The 21,226-nt window shown below is 34.8% G+C and overlaps 2 protein-coding genes across 2 annotated transcripts in view; both read left to right on the top strand.

Moving 5' to 3' along the window:
- The window catches only part of LOC140442042 (prolactin-releasing peptide receptor), a 286,069-nt gene extending 267,296 nt beyond the window's left edge, over positions 1-18,773 (top strand). Inside the window, exon 7 of the mRNA XM_072533088.1 lies at positions 15,623-18,773. The gene's annotated coding sequence lies outside the window, so the exon portion shown is untranslated. The remainder of the gene's footprint in view (positions 1-15,622) is intronic.
- LOC140442531 (uncharacterized) lies at positions 17,840-18,367 on the top strand. Its single transcript, XM_072533593.1, has one exon. The coding sequence runs from the start codon at positions 17,840-17,842 to the stop codon at positions 18,365-18,367; it is 528 nt and encodes a 175-aa protein (XP_072389694.1).
- Positions 18,774-21,226: the final 2,453 nt, after the last annotated feature.

Raw genomic sequence — 21,226 nt, 5'->3', positions numbered from 1 at the left:
ATTTTCAAACTACATAAATAGCCAATGAAAACGACATATGCGACAATGTTGTCGCACTTTTATTAAATTTTTAGTGAACGATCAAAACTTACCAAAAATAGAACAACCATAATGAAGTATCAAATTATAAGGTATTAATTTAAACAAATGTTATAAATTTCAAACATTTTAATTAAAATGAGTTCCTACAACATAATCTAATACGTAGAAAATTAACATCTTTACTGTCACTTTGTATTATCTCTACGATAGAATCAATTGTTTTTCAATTTTAAATTTTTACTCATAGATCGTATTGGGGCATTATTTTCGATAAATAATAAATTAAATTGATTAAAAAGTCAAACCTCTTGTATGTGTTAGTTTTTGTTGATTGTAAATGATTAAAATTTTATGTCAAATAATAATACATTGCATCAATTGTACTAAATAAAAATAAATCTAAAAAAGTTTAAAATGAAGGTTGGCGTTGACCGTTTGACGTTTCTTGATATTTTATACCCATTGTCATTATTGTCATTATCAATTGTTATTTATGTGTACAAGAATACATATTTCATCTGTCATATCTACGTTAAGTACATTGTGTTAGTTTTGGTAGAGCTTTTGTTACTTTCGTTCAAAATGCCACATCAGTTTTCGACCACAGAATATGCAGACATAATATTTGTTTATGGATTCTGTAATGGGAATGGTAGGGCTGCTAGTAGAGAATATCGCAGGAGATTTTATAATCGTCGAACTCCCAGTCATCCAACTTATGGGTCAGTTTTTAATTATTTGCGAGAAAATGGCACTTTTCCTAGTGGAACAACAGAGCGACATGTAGATGAAGCGCAGGAAGATGACATTATGGACGCCGTTACTATGAACCCTACAATAAGCACTAGACAAGTAAGTCGAGAAGTCAATGTTACTCAATCAAAAGTAAGTAGAGTCTTACAAAAAAATAATCTATACCCATATCACATTCAAATGGTTCAGCGACTACATGCTGGAGATGAGATCGATAGGTTGGAATTTTTTAGATGGATTAACAATAATCGACCAACGCTATACAGGACACTATTTACAGATGAAGCCCAATTTACCAGAGACGGGATAAATAATTCACGAAATTCACATGTGTGGGCAGAAGAAAATCCCCATGCTATTCGAGAACGTCGTTCTCAGTTAAGGTTTTCGGTTAACGTGTGGATTGGTGTCATAAATAACCAATTAGTAGGTCCTCACTTTTTTGATGGTCCTTTAACAGGGCAGGTCTATTTGAACTTTCTACAAAATATTTTGCCGAATTTGCTTGCCAACGCGAACGTTGCTATCCGAGGGATGTATTTTCAGCAGGATGGGGCACCCCCACACTTTTTACTGGCAGTGAGACAACATCTCAATAATGTTTATGGCAACAGGTGGATAGGACGTGCAGGTCCTATTTCGTGGCCTTCAAGATCCCCTGATTTCAATCCCGTTGATTACCATATTTGGGGACGATTGAAGTAACTAGTTTACGCAGTGAATATTAATAACCGACAACAATTAATTGATAGAATTATACATTGTTGTAATACTATTAGAAACGATCCCCAGAGTATCCGTAATTCAATACGTCAATTAACAATTCGGCAACAAAAATGTGTACAGGCTGCAGGGTTCCATTTCGAAAATCTGTTTTAAATTATTTTTATTTTGTTACCATTATTGTATCTTTTCCAGTTCTAATTTATGGGTTTATCATAACTATGTACATATTTTTAGTTTTTTTTTAATTGTTCTTCGTTATTGTTAGTAGTTACTGTTTTTTGTTGTGCAGTGACTCAGTTTATCATTTCAAATAAAATGTTTGAAATTTATAACATTTGTTTAAATTAATTACCTTATAATTTGATACTTCATTATGGTTGTTCTATTTTTGGTAAGATTTGATCGTTCACTAAAAATTTAATAAAAGTGCGACAATATTGTCGCATATGTCGTTTTCATTGGCTATTTATGTAGTTTGAAAATCACTTATTGCATTTTAAAAAAATATATATATACAGGGTGTAATATTTAATACGAATCCCTAAATTAATTTTTCCAAAGCCAGTCCTGGAATTTTTTAGTTTAGCTAATTCCAGTCGAATGCTTGATAGTAGTGTACTGTATCATGCAAAAATTAAAAAAATCAAATGAGCCGTATAAACACTACAGTAAAATGAAATAAATGGTCAATTACACAAATCACCCTGTTAATTAATAAAGAAGAGGAGTTGACATTTTTTAGTGGCCACATGATATGCTCCCTGAGGGACTCTACATATGGTAGAAGTATGTAAAGTTCCTCATGACTCACCCTGTATATGGGGATCAAAATTGATTCGCCTCTCTTAATGGCTTTATAATGATCTTAATTTCCCAAAGAATGTGTTTACCATGGAAGCGTGTTTACTAAATATAAGCTATCGATAATGAGTTTTTGATATATTTTACTTTTTTATAGTATTTGTCAGTATTTTATTGTTACATAAAATGAATTTCTATCAAGTAACGGTCGAATCCATTAATTATAGTATTTTTCTTAATGTTATTGTTTAGTTTGATAATGTAACTCTCTTATTTATACATCGATGATTAAATCATGCTTTAATAATGATGGTATTTTATACAACCCTAGGCAATTGTTGTGTGTGCGTATATTCCAGTGCTAAGATTCTTAAATCCGGTCCTGCCTATCTTGCCTGCACTGCATTCTAACTGTGGCTTCTACTATAGTATATAAATTTTTATTTTAGATAATTAGTAAAACATTACGAGTATGTTTATAAATAGTTAATAACTCATTTCGTTTCATTTTGAATTGACTTTTCCTCTTTCTATGTAACTAACTACCAAAATTTCCCTTATCACTTTAAAACCGGATTCTTTCCTGACATTTGGAATAGAGGCTGGTGGTTTCCAAAAGCGTTTCCCAAACTCTATTTAGAATGTGACAAGGGTTTTAGTCCAAGTTTTGTTTGAATGTTGCAGAACCATGTAAAAATAATATGTTATTCATTTATTTTAGTTTTCATACTGTTTTGGCTTATTATGATTTTCATTTGGGACATTCTCGAGTTTTTCCTCTAAAGATATTTATAAAAATATGTGTGACATACTTTTTAAGAGAAAAATTAATAAGCGTGATTGCTGTGAAAAAATCATTGATTTCACGTAACAATCTTATTCAGATGACTCTAAGTAAAAGCGGCAAACATTCCACCCGGAATGAAAAGTCCTGATAATAATGATGATGAATATATGTCTCAAAGAAAATTTATGACGCAATGTTAATATTTTTAATATTTGACAGTAAATAAATGTCATTTCAAAATTCATTTCCTTTGTGACTTTATGAAAGAGAACAATAGTTACAAACAGTTTTTTTTTGTGGAGCCATGATTCTATTTTCACTGTTCCTTATTTAATAATTATTTTCCAATTAACAGCTGAGTGCGAACTAAACGCATGCCTAACATTGTCCAATTGGTGGCGGTATGTAAAGACGCCCCAATTGACAAATAACATGCGAGTGTTTTTGCAACAAGATCAAAGTGCAATTGTGTTTTCGAAGCAGTTGTTAGATATTGGAAATAGTAAAGTCACTATTGACACCTCCACTTGATACATTACTTTACCCAGAGGATTCTGTCACTTAAGGCGGTACGAGGTTCGGCGACCTGATAAATTAAAGCTATCTAATATTTAATGTTTTTTATTAACCCTACTATCAATCAATTGACACCAAATTTATTATCCAATATTTCAATAACATTGCAGAGACCGTGCAACTCAAATAATAGATAAGAGTGGCTATAATTTGCAAACTTGCAAAATATATATCTTGTATATTAATTCTTTAAACTTCCAACCTTGTATAGTATAAATAGTCATTTTTTTCTAGACACTGAACCATAAATATTCCACACTTTATACGTAAAACCCTGAACAGATAAACAGCCGTTCCTATTCACTGGAATTTAAAAATAAAATAGCTACAAAAGAAAATAAGATTCCGAAATATATGAGTTACCCGTAGGGCACAAAAGAGGATAAACTCGTGAGAAGCTTTAGTACGTTTTTTCTTTTTCAATTTTAACAATTTTACATATTAATGGTATCATGTTCTATTATTAAAGTTGAGAAATATTCGTATGGTTTCATTTTTGCTGCCGGATGTCATTATTTTAACAATAATGCCGTGCTAACGAGAAGAAAACGGAAAAATTACAAAATTACATAACAAACGAAAATCGTCCCTTGAGAGCAGAACTATACAAGGTACTATAGAAGTCACAAAACGCAAATTTTACAGATGTTTTTTTTTATTTTTGATTCTCTCATTACGTATCTCATGTTATCTCATGTTATCTCATTACGTAAAATTAAAGCAATACATTAAATTGAAACATTTATTTAGTTTGGTTTCAGAGTTATAACCTTGTTTAAGCTTTTCGCTTCTTCAAGGAAGAAGTACTCCTTTTTTTGTGGAGTAGTGGTGGTGTGATGAATGATGTTTTATGTGGAGAAGTAGTGGACTACTGAGGAGCTGGGGTTCAGAAGGTGGCGTGTTTGTGTGGACGATGTGTTAAGATTTGTACAAGAGGAGTTTAGGTGATTTGTGCCAAATATGTCGAAGGAGGTACTTCAGGGGTTACCAGCCATACAATAGGAAGTCTGGTGAGTATTTGCCCTCGGCAATTGCAAGATGTCTTTAATATTTACTTTGCTCGGTTATTCAAGCCTTTGATGGTTATTCGAGCCAGATGAAATACCAAGTGAATTGCTAAAACTGGTCAATGAAAAAAACATAGATCTTTTAGTCCAACTACTGAACACAATCTATTCCACAGGAATCATTCCACGTGAAATGCTGTCATCAACATTTATTTGTCTACCAAAGGAAGTAAATGCCAAAGAATGTAGTGATTATCGAACGATCAGTCTAATGTCACATACCTTAAAAACCCTGCTAAAAATCATCCATAATAGAATACACGCTAAGCTGGAGATGGATATTAGTGATTCCCAATTTGGATTTCGGAATGGAATGGGCACAAGAGAGGCACTATTTTCTTTTAGCGTGCTGACCCAAAGATGTTTGGATGTTAATCGAGATCTTTATGTATGCTTTATAGACTACAACAAGGCATTCGATAAGGTAAAACATGATCGACTTATAGAAGTACTCAAAAACAAGAATCTGGATGTGAGGGATGTAACATTGATATCAAATTTATACTACGGCCAACGATCAAATGTGAAAATTGGAAGAGAAGTGTCAGAAGAAGTGGAGATAAGGAGAGGGGTCAGGCAAGGTTGCCTACTGTCGCCGTTATTGTTTAATGCTTATTCTGAAGAAATCATACAAGAAGCTTTAATAAACGAGACAGTCGGCATAAAAGTGAACGGAAGTTTAATTAACAACATTAGGTATGCCGACGATACAGTCATAATAGCCGGCAACTTGGAAGACTTAGAAAGAATAATGAACAAAATATTAAGATATAGTGGAGAATACGGACTCTCTCTTAACATCAAAAAACCAAATTCATGAAAATTAGCAAGAACAACAATATAAACCAAATATTAACGGTAGGCGGCCAGCAGATTAAGAGAGTAAAAAGATATACTTACTTGGGAACGATAATCACAGAAAATAACGATTATGCTACAGAAATAAGAGTCAGAATTGAAAAAGCACGTGCCAACTTCGTGAAAATGAAAAAGATTTTATGCAGCAAAGATCTGACATTGGCCCTCAGAATAAGGCTAGTTAAATGCTATCTACACAGTGTACTCTCCTATGGAGCTGAATCATGGACATTAAACCAGAATACAATAAATCGACTTAACGCGTTTGAAATGTGGACATTTAGAAGATTGTTAAGGATTCCATGTGTAGATAGAATCACGAATACAGAAGTGTTAAGGAGAATAGGCAGAGAGAGGAAAATAGAAAATACAATAAAAGAAAGGAAATTGCAATATCTAGGACATGTGATGAGAGGCGAAAGATACAACATCTTGAGACTCATAATTCAAGGAAAAGTAGAGGGTAGGAGAAGCGTAGGAAGAAGACGCGTCTCCTGGTTGAAGAACCTGAGAGAGTGGTTTGGTTGCAGCTCAAGGCAATTGTTCAGAGCAGCTACCTCGAAGGTCAGAATAGCCATGATGATTGCCAACCTTCGTCGCGGAGATGGCACTTAAAGAAGAAGATGGTTCGAAGGACATACCTCCTGCTAACGGATAGGATTCTGTCTTTAATTGGTGTTATGTTTGCCAGTTTGTGTATGTGTGCTAATGGGTATAGCCTGCTCCGCCTCATGCAGAATCTCTCGGTAGTCATGATGGCATTGATTTCGTAGGTCTTAAGAGAGGCGTAGATGCATGCCTTATATTCGATGATAGGTCTAATGAAAGTTTTATAGGTGTGCAATAAAGTTTTAGATGACGTCTTGCCCAATTTTCCGGCTAGCACTGCAAGGAGTTTAAACCTCCTTCTTACCTTGTCAAGGGTATCTTGAATGTCGGTTTTCCAGTTGAGAGTCCTTGTAAAATGGACTCCCAAATAGATAACCGAGTTTCTGAGAATAAGGTCCTCTCCTAACAGAGCTATTCGGCCCTGGACATCGCGACAATTTGAAGATTTAAAAATTGGTTGTGTTTTGAAGAGATTTATGGTCACCCTTCATTTATTGCACCACCTAATGACTGTGTCTATATAGTTTTGCACATACTGAGTATGTGTAAAAAAACTTTTTGCATTCAACTCCGTTTATACATATATGAAAATAAAAATATATATTTTCATTAAAATATTGATTCAATCCTTCATTTACTTACTATACTCCTATTACAGGTCAAATGTTTATATACAGCAAACGATGCACCATATACCTGTATGTCTAATTATTTTTCTCTTTCTGCTCTCTCTTACCTATAGCATTACATATGTGATGATTCTGCAGATTGACTCCCATATAAATTTGTAACGACTAACGCGTGTATAGAAGTATAACTTCTCCCGGCAGTCCGACTGGATTGCCACACCCGTTTTTTTATTTATTTATTTAGTGCCCACATACATATTACTTTACCTAATATTCTGTAAAATCTAACCTAACCTAACCTAACCTAACCTAACCTAACCTAACCTAACCTAAATTTTTAAAGAAGTACACATAGTATCCTCACAAGTTTTTTAATAATTCTATGTAAAGTATCGTTATAGGTTACTACTTTTGTAATGTGACATAAAATAAATCTGATGTAAGAATCATAATTAATAATAAACAGTACCCACTAGTTCATATTTATCTTTTATTGGAAATTAAACTCATTTTTAAAAAGATCTTTACGATTAATAAAGAATTCGAACGAAAAAAGTATCCAAATAAATACTGTTAATAGATATAAAAATAAGAAAAATCCTAATTCAATTGTCATTGTCTTAATTTTTTGCTGTTTCTTCCTCAGAAGATGGTAAATTTAAAAAAAAAATGTGATAAAGATTCAACATAACTCTCTTGTCACAAAAAATTTTCTTCTTCTTCTTAGAGTGCCATATCCCTACGGAACGTCGGCGACTACCATGCTTATAATATTTTTATACTGATCTCGGTCTTGCGCTACGTGTAGCAATTGGTCCGCTGTCAAACCTGTCCACTGCCGCAAATTTCTCAACCAAGAGAGTTTCTTCCGTCCTATCCATTTCTTTCCTTTGATTTTACCGTTGAGAATTAGCCGAAGGAACTCATATCTTGGTCCTCTGATTATATGTCCAAGATATTCTAGTTTACGCCTCTTAATAATATTTAATAGAGTTCGTTGATGTCCCATTCTTCGAAGAACTTCTTCGTTTCTAGTTCTGCTAGTCCATGGAATTTTTAGTATCCTTCGATATAACCACATCTCAAACGCCTCGATTTTATTCATGATATCGGCGTTTAAAGTCCAAGTTTCACATCCATACAAAAGTACAGACCACACGTAACATCTTGTAAACTTTTCACGGATTTCCAAATTTAATGAGTTATTGGATAATAGAGGCTTAAATTTTTTAAATGAGTTTCTTGCCTGTTCAATTCTACATCGAATTTCAAAGGATGGATCTAGATTTTGGGTAATCCAACGTCCAAGGTATTTGAATCTCTGAACTCTCTGCAGCGGTTGTTGGTTTAATATCAGTTGCGTTGCGCCGATATCCACTTTACTGGTCACCATGTATTTAGTTTTATCGATATTTATCGACAGTCCCCATCGACAGTATTTGTGCATTCCATGTCAACTCTATTGATTAGCTCCTGCAGATCGTCGATGTTTTCAGCTAGAATCACAGTATCGTCGGCGTACCGTATATTGTTAATTATTTCTCCTCCTATGATAATTCCTTTTTGATCTTTTAAAGCTTCCCTAAATAGTTTCTCAGAATACACGTTAAAAAGGGTGGGAGATAGTATACAGCCTTGTCTTACGCCTCGTTCAATACTGATTGGCTTTGATTCTCTGTTGTTGGTATTAATAATGGCTGTTTGGTTCCAGTAAAGTTTGGCAATAAGTTTGATGTCTTTCTCATCTAGTTGGATACTCTGCAAGGCAGTAATTAGTCTGGTATGCTGAACGCTATCAAATGCATTTTCAAAATCAATGAAGCACATATATACGGGTTTTCTTACCTCCCAACATCGTTGAAGAAGTGTTTGCATAGAAAATAGTGCTTCTCTAGTTCCGAGGCATCTCCGGATGCCTCGGAACTGCATAAACTGCATAAACTGCTCTTGACTAATTATTTCTTCACACTTGTTGTTAATTCGGTTTAGAAGAATATGTAACAGTATTTTAACGGCATGGCTCATTAAACTAATGAGTCTACAATCGCTACATTTCTTAACGTTTGGTTTCTTAGGTAGAGGAATAAAGATCGATTTTAGCCAGTAAGATGGAATTTCACTGGTATCATATATTTGATTGAAAAGTACAGTGAGTTCTTTTATATTGTCATTTGAGAGTAATTTTAGCCATTCGCTGTATATTTGATCTGATCCACTGGCTTTGTTGTTTTTGGCTTGGTGTATGGCTTTTTCCACTTCAGCGTTTAAGATTGATGGTCCTGTATTTGCACTTAAGTTAGGTAGTGATCCTCGATCATTCTTAAATAATGCTTTAATGTAGTTTTAACATTCCTCCATTACTTCGTCTTCTAGGGATAGTGCATGATCTTCATTATTCGTTAATGTTATGGGTGTATTTCTTTTGTGTACTGTAACTTCTTTTATTTTCTTATGTGTGTTAAATTCGTCATGTTTTCGTTGCAATTCTTCTAATTCCTCACATTTTGCTCGCATCCATAACTCTTTGGCTTCCCTGATTTTTCTTCGAATCAGATTATGCTTTCGTTTATACTCTGAGTTATTTCTATTTTTAAGCTGTCTTCTTTCGTCCATCATTTCGATTATTTCATCTTTCATCCACGCTTGCTTTTTATAATGGGTGACAGTTTCACTTTGCGTTGCTGTATCGATGATACCATTCTTTATGTTATCCCATCTTTCTTCTACTGTTGGTACATTGTATACTTGTGTGATGTTGTCTCGAATTTTTTCATTCATTGTCTGTTCAAAGTGATGTTTAAATTCTTCTTCTTTTAGTTTTTGTCAATCGTATTTCTTTGTAATGGAAGGCTTTTTGATTGTCTTTAATTTTAGGTTGATTCTAGATGCCAGTAAATTGTGATCGGTGGCTGCGTCGGCACTTGGATATGTCTTAGTACATTTACATGAGTTTCGAAATCTATTGTTAATCATGATATAATCTATTTGGTTACGCATTACACTACCATGGCCATCTCTCGGTGATATCCATGTATAGAGACGTCTTTTTGGTTGTTTAAAACATGTGTTGGTGATAACAAAGTTTTCCTCTTGGCAGAAGAGAATTTTAAATGGTCATATTTTTTTTGGATATGGGAAGTAATGTTGTATTATTATCCGACAAGCGAGAGCTGGCGGTTTGCGTGTAGAACAAATTGAAAAGTGGAAGGGATTGCTCATTTCTATTGCTGTCGGCTACGAATTCACATCGTGTGCTGTGTCGTGGGATTAGTGCGAGATTTCTGACAGTGTTGTCAAGTATTTACATTTTATTTAGAGTGGCTATATTATAAACTATTATTTATATTTATTTAATGGCAAGTGTATTAAAAGGCAAACCTTTGGTATCTCAAGCACGAAAAATAATTTTCAATGTTTTTAAGTTTACAACCGAAGAAGCTAATGCAGATAAAGTCTTAGTTGATTTAAAAAAGATACAAGAACGTGTAGCTCATTTAACTGGTAATTATAATACTCATTTTCAAAATAAATTGAGCTTTAAATAATTTAATTTAAGTTAAGTTACAATCAATAAATAAATAAAAAATTACAGTGTATTAGATTACCAGTAAATAATGTAAAACACATGTGAAATAGAAATGACATAAAAATTGAAATGTGTTTCTCCAATATGTTTATTTACTATAGATATGCTGGACACTTTAATATTTCGATACGTTGCATTTTTCATAAATGGGAAACAAAATATGATATTGTAAGCAAGATAAAAGGCCGATATTGTAAGTTGTTTTATGCAAAAGTCTCTGGCATTGACGTTGAGTGACTTCCTTTCTTTTTTAGATACAAATATTTTTTTAAATCACCGTTACTGTAAGAATATTTGATGAAAACTACATTTGAGGTATAAAAGCGTGTTTCAACAGTTTTAATTTTATTCCACGCGACTTTTTCATTTTGTTCATCCTTGTCCCAGTTGATTTTCGTTTCTTTTGTAGACTTTTTTTAAATATAGTATGTTTGCTCGATCTAGTTCAATTACAACGTAATGTTGTTTTCTTTTCGCAAACCTAACGATTGTGTACCATTGTTCAGGAGTATAAAAAGGTACATTCCTGGCAGCTCTCTCTGTAACACAATAGTAAAAGGGCAGCAACAGTTCTGCGTATTTTCCCATGTTAACTCCCATAAGAAATCGCCAAGGTCCATTCTGGTCATTTTTGGCTCTTTTTGTGGTGGAGGCGCGACGGCTTATCGGATCGTGACGTACGAGGGCTCGTTGGAACGCGAGGGAGGTAACGAATACATTGAAGTAAAAAACAAATATGGCGGCATCGCCAAAAGGACACTAAGCCTGTAACGTCTAAACGGCTCAACGTACAACAACGTGCAAGGTATCGATGGAAAGGGGAGTAGGTAACGAATACGTTAACACAAAAAAAAACAGACAGAAGACATTGCCAAAACCGCACTATACCGTATCTTCGTTCCTATTGGTCCAATTTTAACGTATGAGATGTCAAATGAAGAGGGTGGGATATCGAACATGACAATAAAAAAATAAAACATGACAACATTGCCAAAACGGCACTATATCGTATCTTAGTTGTTATTGGTTCAATTACTACGTATGAAGCGGTAAATGGAAGAGGATGGACGTCATTCACGTCATTTTAAGTGACATTTCACGTCAAATATCACGTCCTGCGTCGAACGTTATGTCCTGCGTCGTCATTTAACGTGACATTTTACGTCAAATGTCACGTCCTGCGTCGAATGTCGCGTGTTGTGTCAAATGTCACGTCATGGGGAGAATAAATAGGTTATCATAAAAAATAAAGATGGCAGTATTCTCAAAAGGACATTTCGTCATACCTCAGTTGTTATCGGACCTATTTTGACGTTTATGGTATCAAATAATGAGATTGGTTTTCGTCAGACAAATCGCATTCTCACGCTATCTGTTGGCTACAGCCTTTAACTATATCCAAACCATGTAGCACCTATATGTCATTCAGACTATCGCTTTTTTGTACACCGTATATTCAAAAACAATTCTTCTTCTCTTTCGAATTTAATCAAGATACTGGGGAGGTGTCGTTGAAAATGATATAACGTACCGAGTTCGTTTCAGATTGTGTATGGCTTTTTTCTACAAAACAACAAATATTTGTTTCTGTTTTGACTAGAACAGTTGTCCGAATAGAACGCAAACTCTTTTACACCTTTTTGGATCTGATTCTCAATAAAAAGGAGGGGACAACTGCCAATTTCTGAGGATCCCCTTTTTGCAATATATTCATACCATCTGTAGCAAAATGTATATTTAGTTGCCAAGTTAAAGACCGCGAAATTATCCTAGTACGCAAGACCAACGTCGGATTTTTGGGTTAAAAGCACTTGTAGATCAAACGTGGCTGCGCAAAATGTTGTATTCTCTTTGGCTTTTTCTTTGTCGATATTTTTCAGATCCCTCACTATGTTCTTGTTTCGAATATGTAATTGAATTTTTTCTTTTGCAGATGAATGTTCGTAATCGTAACAAGTATCACACAAATCTTTTTTGGGGCGAAAAAATTCAATATTAAATATTGTTCTGTATAAACTTGCCATCGCTTTTTGTTCGATATTGTTATTTTGACAATATTCTTAATAGAGACTATACATTTTGGATCTATTGAAAGTCGCAGGTTAACACAAACGTGTGTTTTGTTGTTATTTTCGAAGCAGTTAATATGGTCGCGAAAGGATTGTTTAACCGATTTATCTAACATTGAATTTTCGCAAACTTTAGCTTTTTTGTCCTCACGTATAACTCCTGTGGAACCAGTCTTATTAAATACAGTCCGAATTATCTGAGCGCTAATACTTAAAGTATGAAGAAAGAAAAGATTGCAGACTTGAACTTTGTTAGAGTCGACCTAAAGGTAATAGACGAATGTAAAATTTTGTCTGGAAGTTACGTCCTTGGTTGTTTCATCTGCGTTATTTCGGATTCGAGTTTTTGCCTTACTGTTCCATTGAACAAATTTTGAGATATAATCTCTTTGTTTGTTTATGTTTGCAAGATTCCAATATTCCAAAAATATCTTTTTTCTGTCTCCTTCTTTTATTTTATTAGAACATTTCATTCTGCATTTACACGAAACCCTAATTTCTGTAGAAATATACACCACAATTTCTAGGTATGATCGCCCAAATTCAGCTCATGGTGGCACCCTAATTCTTTCTACAAATAATGTTTTCTCTCCTATAACAAAATTTGACTTTCTGTTAAATAAAACCTTTTTTGAGTTTTCATTGGTTTATAACAAGAATCTTAATTTATACAATTTTTGCATTTATAGATTTCCTGATTCTTTCATGGAACTATTTTTTCAGAATCTGTTAAATTTGTTAGAAAATCTACCCAATAAATAATTAATAATTAATTACGCTGTTGCTTGTGCTACACGATTATTCTTTGTCAATATATTCGAATCGCATGGTTTCACGATGCAAGTTAATTCTCCTACAAGAATTACTAAAACAACATCTACCATAAGTGATTATATTGTCTCAGATTTCTCATTCCTTGATGTACGCTTTACAATGATTAATACAAGACTATCTGATCATGATATAGTAGTATATACCAAGTGTAACACTTTTAACAAACCATCCTAGGAAACCGAACGTTGGGTAGGATTTTTTCTGCTCAGAATTTTTTTTAATTCCAAAATTTGTGCTTGATTTCTGGGTGGCACTGTCCCTCTGTGAACGTTAACTATAATTACAGTGATTTTTTAGATAAGCTTGTTGTATTTTCAATAAGGCATTTCCTTTAATTACAATTAAGTCAAAACATCAACTATCCTGGACTACCAAAGGTATCCGCATATCTTCTTCATGTGCCTTGTCCGTTCCGAACGTTGGCAATCAACATGGCTATTCTGACTTTGTTTACGGCAGATCTGAATAGTTCAGCAGATGACAATCCGAACCATTGCCGCAAGTTTTGGAGCCAGGAGTGTCTTCTCCTCCCTGGACCCCTTCTGCTGTCTACTTTCCCTTGAACGATCAGTTGTAGTATTCTATATTTATTATGTCTCATAACGTGACCCAAGTATTCCAACTTTCTTTTCTTTATACTTATTCCTACCTCTCTCTCTTTGCCTATCCGGCGTAATAATACCTCTTCGTTGGTCACGTGCTCAGTCCAGGATATACGTAATATACGTCGGTAAGCCCACATTTCGAAGGCCTCTACTTTTTTCATCAATGTTGCGGTCATTGTCCACGCCTCCATTCCATATAACAAAACCGGGAATACATAACATTTCAGAAGTCGAATTTTGAGAGGTAGGGTGAGGCTTTTAGAGGTGAAAATTTGCTTCATGCTAGTGAACGATGCTCTTGCCTTTTCTACTCTTATACGCATTTCCTTCGCTTGATCCCAATTTGAGTTAACTGTTGTTCCCAAGTAGATGTACGAATCCACGTGTTCAATTCTTTCATTGTCTAATATCAGTTGCTGTGGTGGTTGTTGGGTTTTGCTTACTAACATCCATTTGGTTTTTGTGATATTTAGTCTGAGTCCGTATTGTGCACTTGTTTTTTGTATCTTACTTATTAGGCAACTCAGTTCCTCCATGCTACTTGCTAGAATCACAGTGTCATCAGCATACCTTATGTTATTAATTATTTCTCCATTTATCTTTATGCCTTCTGTGCTTTCCTCCAGCGCTGTCTTAAATACTTCTTCTGAGTATATATAAAAGACAATAGGAGACAAGATACAGCCCTGTCGTACTCTTTCTTGATCTCAATTTTATTGGTCAATGTAGATCCTACTTTCACTTTAGCTGTTTGACCCCAATAGAGACTCGCTATTGTTCGAATGTCTCTGTAGTCGACTCCGATCTTATGGAGAACTTCAATTATCTTTTCGTGCTTTACGTTATCGAATGCTTTTGCGTAGTCTATAAAGCATATGTACACGTCTTTGTTCATATTTCCAGCAGCGCTGGATGAGTACCTGTAGACTAAAAAGTGCTTCTCTTGTCCCAAGAGAATTCCGAAACCCAAACTGCGAATCTCCAATGTTATCCTCGCATTTTTTGCTTATTCTGTTGTAAATAACCTTGGTGTATGCCTTCGAAATGTGGTTAATTAGACTTATCATCCGATGTTGATCACAAGACTTTGCTTTTGGTTTTTTCGGTATGGCAACAAAAGTTGACTCTAGCCAGTCTTCAGGAAACTCCCCGCTGTTATAAATATTGTTAAAGAGTCTGACGAGTGAGTCTAGAAATTGACTGTTTGTTTCGCACAGCATATCCGCATATTAGCCAAGAATATTCGTCCACTACTGTATATCAAGAAATTTACTACTAACGTCTTTGTCACTGAATATATCTCTAAGTACAGCGGAACCTATATAAAACTTATCAAAACAGTTAAAAAAATGTACTATCAGAATCGTCTGGGGAGCTCTAAAAATGTTTCAATAGAAACTTGGTCCATATTAAACGATCTTCGAAATAAAACTAACACAGTTCAAACCTTTTCTCTTTCAAACCCTGAAAATCTAAATGAATACTTCGATAATGTGAGCAAAAATATAACAGCAACTCTTTTTCCACAACAAGATCCTATTTCCTATCTTTCCTATTCAAAAAAGGTCTCGAATTCATTCTTTATAAGACCAGTTGATAAATGTGAACTGATTCAAACAATCAGTAGTATCAAAAGCAAGTATCTTCCTGTAGCACTAATAATACATTTATTTATTTCAGGTATTCACCGTTGAATTTAAACAATAGGGAGCAGCTGATATAACGTCAGGATCAATATGAAGATCAGTTTTTTGTAGAAAGTTTAAACTAGGAATATAAAAAAAGTTTATAATGTTTTATAACAACACTGACAAGTTTTTGAAAAATTTTTAAACACACAAATAGGAAAATTTTTAGAAATCAATTTTGAACTTAATTTATGAATTATTTCAATGTATTTATTGGTACATTTACTTTTTTTACATTTTTATAATTTTCTCAGCATAACATATAGTTACATTGAGCCATAAATCACTTAATGCAGGTAGCAATTGACATTTAAGATGATTTTTTTTATACAACTCCAGATACTCAACTCATTATGATCATCTATTTGGATTTACCTATATAAGTTAAATTACTACAAATAATAAACTGATAAAAATATTTAACTACACATCAATAAATGAGTATGCCGTGAAACAGGACCGGATTCAGGCTATTTTTTTTTTAAAACCGTGTCAGCTTCAAGTCAACCAACACAAAATAAATCATATTTAAACGCAGTTGGTCAATAAAGAAGTATTTTTTTTTTCTAAACAAAAAGCAAACTTTTTTTATTGATACTGTAGAAGATTGTACACTTAATGAATAGCTCGAAGGATTGAGTCAACATTTAGATCCGAAAGATATAACTTGGCATCTCATATATTAATCGATAGACTATCGATCCACAATCTGACCGATCTGTATTCTTCTGCCTTGTCCTTTTATTTTTTTCTTTGTTCCACTATTAGATTCAAGAAACGTTTTTCTAGTATCTTGGTTTGGCTTACGATATGTTCAGAAATTTGTACAAGATATGAGAAGGCATTGGAAAGCGGAATTAAAAATTTATTATAAGATTTTTTATCGTATAAGAACACATATTTAAAAAGCAATATAAAACATTACATGGAATATTACAAACGAACATCTAATGCATTAATATAGTCTAAAACATTTTCGGTCGCATTCAGGAACTCGTCAAAAACTCCAGGGAACCGCCTTCGGGGCATTCTTCAACAATGTGACGGACGGTCTGTCGTTGCGCACCACAGTCACACTCCGGAGTAAGGGCTTTTCCCCATTTATGTAAGCTGTCAGCACATCTACCGCTTCTTGTTCTTATTCTGTTTAGCGTTGTCCATGTACTCCGGGTCAGTTTAAAGCCTGGCGGTTTCTGTTCGATACAGGCCATTTGCTGTGCTTCCTGTGGTGAGTCGCGCTCCCATTGTCTTCTCCAAGCGTTGGTGAGGTCGAAATGTTCCTGATGTAAGGAGGTGGCCCTTAACATAACAGGATATCTGGAGTGCAGTCTGTTCATTTCGATATCACGCCTATCATGGTGGATGGGTAGTTGATGGTTAGACTGGATTTTTCGATATTCTCTGAGAAGGGAGTGACTTCTTCGTAGTTTCGGCGGTGGAATGTGACTCAGGATCGGAAGCCAATAGTTGGGTGTTGGTCTAATTGTACCTGAAATCATTCGCATTGTCTGGTTTAATTGGGTGTCAATAATCTTCGTGTTTTTGCTATTGAGCCATACTAGGGAAGCATATTCAGCTGTCGAGTATACAAGTCCGATAGCAGATGATCTGAGTACGGAGGCTGAGGACCATCATGTGGTACCAGATAGCTTTTGGATTATATTATTTTGCGTTTTCAGTTTTGCTACCGTTCTTTGTAGGTAAAAGTTCTTTAAAACTTAAAATTCTGTCAAGAGTCACTCCAAGATATTTTGGTGTTGAGTTATGAGTTAGTAGTCTGTCTTCAAAGTGAACGGACAGTTTTTTGTTGGCTTGGGCATTATTTAGATGGAAACAGCACACTTCGGTTTTCGTCGCATTAGGCCGTAGCCTCCATTTGCGAAAGTATTCTCCCATAATGGCAAGGTCATCCGTTAGTATTGTTTCTGTAACTGCCATGTTATTATAAGAAAAAATATAACACGTAGACAATTGCAGAATGGAAATCAAGCACTGGCCGAAGGAACAAATGAAGACCATCTTCTAAATAGACTCATGATTGAAAAAAATAAAATAAAACTGAAGCAAATGAAGACGACAAGGAGGAATTTTATGAAATTTTAGACTTGGTAAAGAGGACCATCTTAGAGCGGTGATCGGTACACATAGCTTACATGATAACACTAATGATAACGGATCAAGACTGGTAGAATTCGCTGTAGCCAACAATATGGTAGTAAAAACTACACAATTCCAAAGAAAAGATATACATAAAGTAACCTGGGTGTCAAATGACCGAATCACACGAAACCAGATAGACCATGTGCTTATCGATGGAAGACATTCTAGCAATATCATCAGCGCACACAGTCTGAGGGGAGCAGAAAGTGACTCTGACCACTTCCTGGTCAGAATAAAAATGAGAACATGGCTAAAGACGAGACAGCCAAAGCAACGCCAACAAGGAAACAGATGGGGCATTTCAAGGCTCGATTTCCCTGATAATGAACGCCAATATCAGGCACTGACCCAAAACAAATTGCAGACACTGGAAGAAGAAGAAACATCAACGCCAAAATTGACCATAGACCAGAAATGGCAAAATATAACGAACGCCATAGAAAATGCCGCAGCGGAAACTATAGGAAAAGGAAGGAATAACCAGAAGAAAAACCAGTGGTTTGACCAGGAGTACAAACAAAGCTTGCATCAGAAAGCAATCAATAGGCTAGAGTTACTAACACGCCCTACAGATTAGAACAGGGAAGACTACAACAGAGTAAAGACTTAAACGAGAAGACTTTTGAGAAGAAAAAAGAAACAATACCTAGAAGCGCGAATACAGCAACTGGAATAGGAACATAGAACCGGTCAGTCTAGACAGTTTTATAAGGACGTAAAAAGAATGAAGTGTAACACGACCAACAGCTCAAGATTTATAAAAGACGATGCAGAACAATTGCTCACAGACGACGAGGAGATAAGCCGCCAATGGACAAAGTATTTTGAGCAACTCCTAAATACAAAAAAAAACCCACAACGACAGGGCAACAAAGACAGTACCAGTTAGCCGAACCTGAAATACCAGGACCCACACTAGCGGAAGTAAAGTCCGCAATTTTGTCCCTAAAAAACCATAAAGCCCCAGGCCCAGATGGCATACAGGCGGAACTACTAAAAAAAGGGAGAGAAAAGCTCCACCTTGAGATATATAATATATACCTCAAGGTGGAGCTTTTCTCTCCCTTTTTTTAGTAGTTCCGCCTGTATGCTATCCTCAAGGTGGAGCTTTTCTCTCCCTTTTTTTAGTAGTTCCGCCTGTATGCTATCTGGATCTGGGGTTTTATGGTTTTTTAGGGACAAAATTGCGGACTTTACTTCTGCTAGTGTGGGTATTTTGACACACTGGTAATTTTGTACGTTGTATTGATTAACGATATTCCTCTATAGTTCCGACATATTTGTTTGTCTCCCTTCTTGTGGATAGGTACTATATGGCTTTCATGCCAGTGTTTCGGTATTTCTTCTCTTTCCCATACTTCTCTTATAAGATATATTATATCTTATAAGAGAAGTATATAAACGCCGAAGAGTTTACGAACGCTCCAATTTTAAGGCGGCCAAGGCCGAGATCATTAGGACTACGGTTTGATTCTTGGAGTAGGTTAGATACTTCCGCGCCCGGCAGATAGATGGCGTGAGCAACATTATTTTGAATATTTACTCAGAATTATAATAATAAATTTTCTGAAACTTTTAAAACGGTTACATGATTATATGAGGATCTTTGATTTCATGCTGGTATCCTATATAAAATTATAATTTTATATTTCTTATCAAAAAAAAAAACTAAAAATAATAAAATAATAAATAAACTGGTTTACCAGCGCAACAGTGGGATGTAATTTTGTAGTAGTAAATAATTAATTGAAAAAAAATATGTGCTATTGAACTTTTCAAATAATAAAATATGAAGTAAAGTGCCAATAAAATAAATTAGAAATTTTTCCTTAATTTTATATAATTTAATGTGGATTATCATAAAGCTAATTATTTTTTAGTTACGGTCGCAAGACTGATAGAGGGAAATGAAATGTCCAGAAATAAGAATATATATTTAAAAATAAAAGCATAGTCACATAAACAGATAACAGTTTTAAGGATGTTTTTACATAATATATTTACTTTTGAGATAAATGTTTTAAACCAATAAATAACTGTTTCTAAAAAAATATATTTGTTATTGTTCTAAATGTAGAATTGTATTTAATGTATACTAAATAAAGAGTTCTTTAATGTTCTAAGACATTTTTTTAATGCCTATTCACCAGTAATGTCGAAAAGTAGATCTTAGAACAGGCGAGGGTATGCAGTGCCGGCAAAAAAAATCTCTACATTGGCAAATAAATCACTAAATTCATAGAAAAATTGTAATGGTTCTATCTGCGCTCTTTTAGCATTTGAGGGGAGAAGAAAAAACGTACTTGCGACGGCAGTTTTCTGTAGTTTACTGACCGCTTAGTTTCTCACAGTTAGCTGACACAGTTAGCTTTGTACGAATAATCAGTGTTAATCTTCTTTTTATTTACTCAGTAAAGTTTGCGATCGTTAAATTCTAAATTGAAGTGAAAAATATGAGTCGAAAGAAACTCACTCGACAGGAGAATATCCGTGCTTTAACGTTAGTTGAGAAAGAGGACTGTAATTAATGTAGCACGTAATATTTGTGGTTTAAGAGAAGCAATGTATAAATTGAAACGGTAGGCTGCATCGTTGTCTTCAGGAACTGTTCCGAAAATAAAACCTGGTTCTGGAGCTCCTACGAAAAATCATCAAGGACTGACACTATCTTCAGGGGTGAAGTAATGTTGAACCCTTCCATAAATGCCACAGAACTCAAAAATAAACATCCTGATCTCCTTCAGAGCGTTTCAACCAAAACGATTCGTCACCGGCTTCAGAAAGATCTAGCATTACCAAGTCGAAGTGCTTCAAAGAAGCCCTTGCTTACAAAAGCAATGAAGAAAAGATTATATTTTTGTAAAAGCTATCAGCATTGGACATCTGAACAATGGAAAAAAGGCATGTTCAGTGACGAAAGTACGTTCAGGTTAGTAAGAGGAAGCTTAAAGTTTGTTCGTCGTCCACACACCGCGTCAAGGTACGATCCAAAGTTCACAGTTAAAACCGTCAAACCTGAAAGTGTAATGGTATGAGGTGCTTTTAGTGGAAATAAAGGAATGGCAGGGTCAGCCAAAGAATGTTAAAATGAGGGCAATTAACTATGTGACCGTTCTAGAACAAAATTTATTGAACTTGTGGAAAATTCACGAATGTGACTTCTTTATGCACGATGGTGCCCCTGCCCACAAGGCCAAAACAGTGTCAAAGTTCTTAAATGATCACAATATCAACGTATCGAAATGGCCAAGTAACTCGCCCGACCTTAATCCCATCGAGAACGCCTGGAATATGATAAAAAATAAGGTTCAAAAGTGTCGACCGAGCAAATTAAATTAGCTGAAAGAGGAGTTGAAGAGGTTGTGGATGACTATGGAAGAAGAATATTTCTTGAATCTTACTCAATCCATGCCCAAGGGAATCCAACTTGTCATCG

Source organism: Diabrotica undecimpunctata, chromosome 5, assembly GCF_040954645.1.
Source record: "Diabrotica undecimpunctata isolate CICGRU chromosome 5, icDiaUnde3, whole genome shotgun sequence".
NCBI lineage: Eukaryota > Metazoa > Arthropoda > Insecta > Coleoptera > Chrysomelidae > Diabrotica > Diabrotica undecimpunctata.
Note: the sequence above shows the minus strand (reverse complement) of the source record. Positions and strands in the feature narration are given on the sequence as shown.